We start from the raw sequence: 3,356 nt of genomic DNA, 5'->3' as shown, positions 1-3,356 counted from the left end.
AAGTCTCGTTGCTCTGCTAAGTGTCCTGTGCTGTATTTCTGTGAAAACCAAAGTTTGTTCATGAAAGTCACCGATGAAAAATGAAGAAGAATAATCTGTCAGGGAGCGAGTAAAGAAAGGAGGAGTACGCCTCGAGTCACTGTCGGACATAAAGGCGATGGACGCTGGTTTTAAACGCCCCCCCAGTGAATTTCTGCCAAAAGAGACTAGAATCACAAAGAATCAAAACCTAAAGCCATTGTTGCAAACGTATAGATGGTAATGTGTCACCAAATCTGAAAGCTTTTTTCAAACCTGGAGTCGATGCATTATTGCACATTTTACTCTGAATGCAGCTCTTTGCCATCCTGCTTTGACAATCAACACTCTCATTTTAAAAATATTAAGTGAGTCACATCACAGGCGGTTTAGAGTGAAACCTCATTATCAGTCAGTTTTGCAGAAGTTGAATTGTGAGTTCAGTAATTTTAAGAATATGATGTCAAAACTTTGACAGAAGACTCGCCCATCATGTCGAAATGTTTGATGCTTCAACACTTTTCTACAACACATGTTTGAAAACGATATAATCTCTATTCATGTTATGATCCATAGAATCAACAACTCATCAAGAAGACTTTCCAAAAAACAGGTTCTCAGTACGATTTTTAATCAGAAGTTGTCTTAAATGAGAGGACTGTCTTTTGCACGCTTTTGTACAATCCAGACAGGGTGAAGGAGTTTGATTGCCATTTTGCAACTAACCAAAATTCACTGCCTCAGATTTCTACTTATTAAAACACTCCATATTGTTGGAATGAGTTTAAATACGAGCAAACATAAAGTTGAGCAGCAGAGTAAGGTCGTCAAAATGTTCGATTTACTCCCTTTATGATAAGATTTGTTTTAAACGATACAATCTATACAATAGTATCGATATGAAACATAATGAACCACCTTTAAGATTTATTTCCAACCAAAACAGACCGACATATTTGCAATTTACTGTAGAAACTTTGCAGGAATATTCTGGCAACTTTCAGTAAATAAGAGCCAGAAATCAGACTGCCCACCCAGGTCCTCTCTTATTGTTACCATGGTATCCAAACATGTACCGAAATCATTAAAATGTTTACCTACATTGTACTTAAGTTTACAAATCCTGACAACCCTAGCATGTGTCAGCATGGTGATGGTTCACAGACTGTGAAAGTGGAGAAGAAAACATCCTGAGGAGGAGGCTGCATGAATGTCACATAAAGTTGTGTTCATTTCCTATCTTGTTAAGAAAAGGCTGAAAGGCTCCTGATACTTAAAGAAGGGGATTGCATGTGCGCCAGTTATTCCTCCACATCCCCCCCTCAAGCTGACAACAAATATCAAAGAACGAGCAACTGGTTTTACCCGCCAGCCCCCCCCCCCCCCCCCCCCCCCCCCCCCCCGTCATTTTCAACAAATTTAATTATCTACACACACTAATTGGAATCTGCCCTGTAGTTGTTTTGTTAAGGATCATCTTTAAAGACTCACAGTGGCTGGATCCGCTCCAGTGTCTGCCGGTCACCAGGGACACTCCGAACGGACGCTGGAGTCCTCCCACCCCGGACAGGAGTCCCTTCTCCGGCCCGAGCCCCGGGGGTCTGTGGTAGTAGTCCATGCTCAGGAAAGAGCCGCCGGGACTGGGGCTGCTCGGGCTCGGGCTGAAACCCACAACATCCACGCTTTCGTACATCCCCGAGAGGCGCGAGAGACGCGTTTGATCTCTTTGTGGTGAAATAAGAGAGGAGGAGGAGGAGGAGGAGAAAAAAGATCAAAGAGTCGAGGACGGTGAGGAGAGAAAAAGAGAGGGAGGAGGGGGGGAAGAGTTCACATCTTCATAACAGACTGACGGAGGAGGAGGTGCAGAAGCAGGAGGAGGAGGAGGAGGAGGAGGAGGAGGAGAGATGACCGGTCCTGTGACCTCTCAGCCTTTGGAAGAGCACCAGCAGGATCCCGTCTTTCCGTGTTTTTGTCGACTGTTTCGTCCTCTTTGCTCGAACGGAACGAGTTAAGTCGACTAATCGAAGGTGGTTTCTTGACCGATTTTTTCGATTAATCGAACTGTTATGTTCGGAAAAAAAAAGTTGCAGAAGTAACTACTAGTTATTCTGAATTAAAACACACAAAGAAATACAGGAACATTAGCTTTCTAGTAAAAACACACTTCAGTTGTTAGGAGTTTGCAGCGACCTTCACGTCCCTTTAGTCGATCGAAGCAGTTTGTCGCTGCATTTGAACACCGACTAAAACACGATTATGTAATTGTTATATCGCGTGCTAATCCGCGCTGGAAGGAGGCGAACTATCTCCTGCACTGGAAGACTACTCCTTTGTGTCCCAGCTGGTATACTGCCTGTCCTTCTCCATGCATGCAGTGAATGAACGCCGAGCAGGAGTGGACGAGGAGTAGTGAGGTCCAGCAGTCCGTGGAGAGAGACAGAAGAGAGAAAGAGACGACAGAAAAGACTCCGTGCTGAAACATAAACGCTGAACACACACTGCCACGAAGGTCTGTCGGTCCGTGGAGATGAATATCCGAGAGGGGGAACCTGAGTTTGGTCGAGATATCGGCACAGTTTGTGCCTGAACGCGTCTTAATGCTCGTTGTCGAGGTCCGGCAGCAGAGCAGGCAGCAGTGTCCTGTGGTAACCCCTGATCTGTACCCGACGGCCTCTCTCTCTCTCTCTCTCTCTCTCCCGTCCCTCTCTCTCTCTCTCTCTCTCTCTCTCTCTCTCTCTCTCTCTCTCTCTCTCTCTCTCTCTCTCTCTCTCTCTCTCCTCCCCTCCCTCTCTCTCTCTCTCTCTCTCTCTGGTTTGATGAGTGACACCAGCTGCGCACGAGCTCCACCTACCTGCCCCGCGCGTGCCTTCAGAGAGCTTTCTGACTTCTTTCAACCTTCTGCTGTCATCCAGATAAAAAAAAAAAAAATGACACTAATATCACGTTATGACGTAAAAAGTTTGTGTTTCATCTCAAAAAGATTGTGTTACGTCATTTCTAGATTTATTTTTCATTCATTTTTTCATTTTATTTAAAATGCAGAGTGTCTACAGGGCGGTAAACATGACCCTGTGAAAAACTTTTTTTTAAAAGCTAAATGGACATTTGAGCTTAAAAAAAACAACAATAAAAATGTCTCTCAGTTTTAACACTTAAATTAAATCTGTGCTTTCAATGTTTTTGAGGGGGGGGGGGTGTTTGACCACTTAGAGACATGGATGAGGAAACGCACTTCGATGTTTTCGGGTGTCGGCCAGTAGAATTGGCTAATTGGTTAGTCGTTTGCAGAAGTTTTGCTCTAGGCTGGGGGTGGAGTCCATGGGTGGCGATACCAGGGG

The 3,356-nt window shown here is 44.7% G+C and overlaps 1 protein-coding gene across 1 annotated transcript in view; it reads right to left on the bottom strand.

Annotated features, from left to right (window-relative positions):
* LOC110003551 (retinoic acid receptor alpha-B) overlaps positions 1 to 2,693 on the bottom strand; it is a 22,075-nt gene extending 19,382 nt beyond the window's left edge. The window contains exon 1 of the mRNA XM_065965176.1: positions 1,510 to 2,693. Coding sequence (XP_065821248.1) covers positions 1,510 to 1,711 — 202 coding nt within the window. The 5' untranslated portion in view covers positions 1,712 to 2,693. The remainder of the gene's footprint in view (positions 1 to 1,509) is intronic.
* Positions 2,694 to 3,356: the final 663 nt, after the last annotated feature.

The sequence above is a fragment of the Labrus bergylta genome, chromosome 16, assembly GCF_963930695.1.
Source record: "Labrus bergylta chromosome 16, fLabBer1.1, whole genome shotgun sequence".
NCBI lineage: Eukaryota > Metazoa > Chordata > Actinopteri > Labriformes > Labridae > Labrus > Labrus bergylta.
This window is presented reverse-complemented; position numbering and strand designations above follow the sequence as displayed.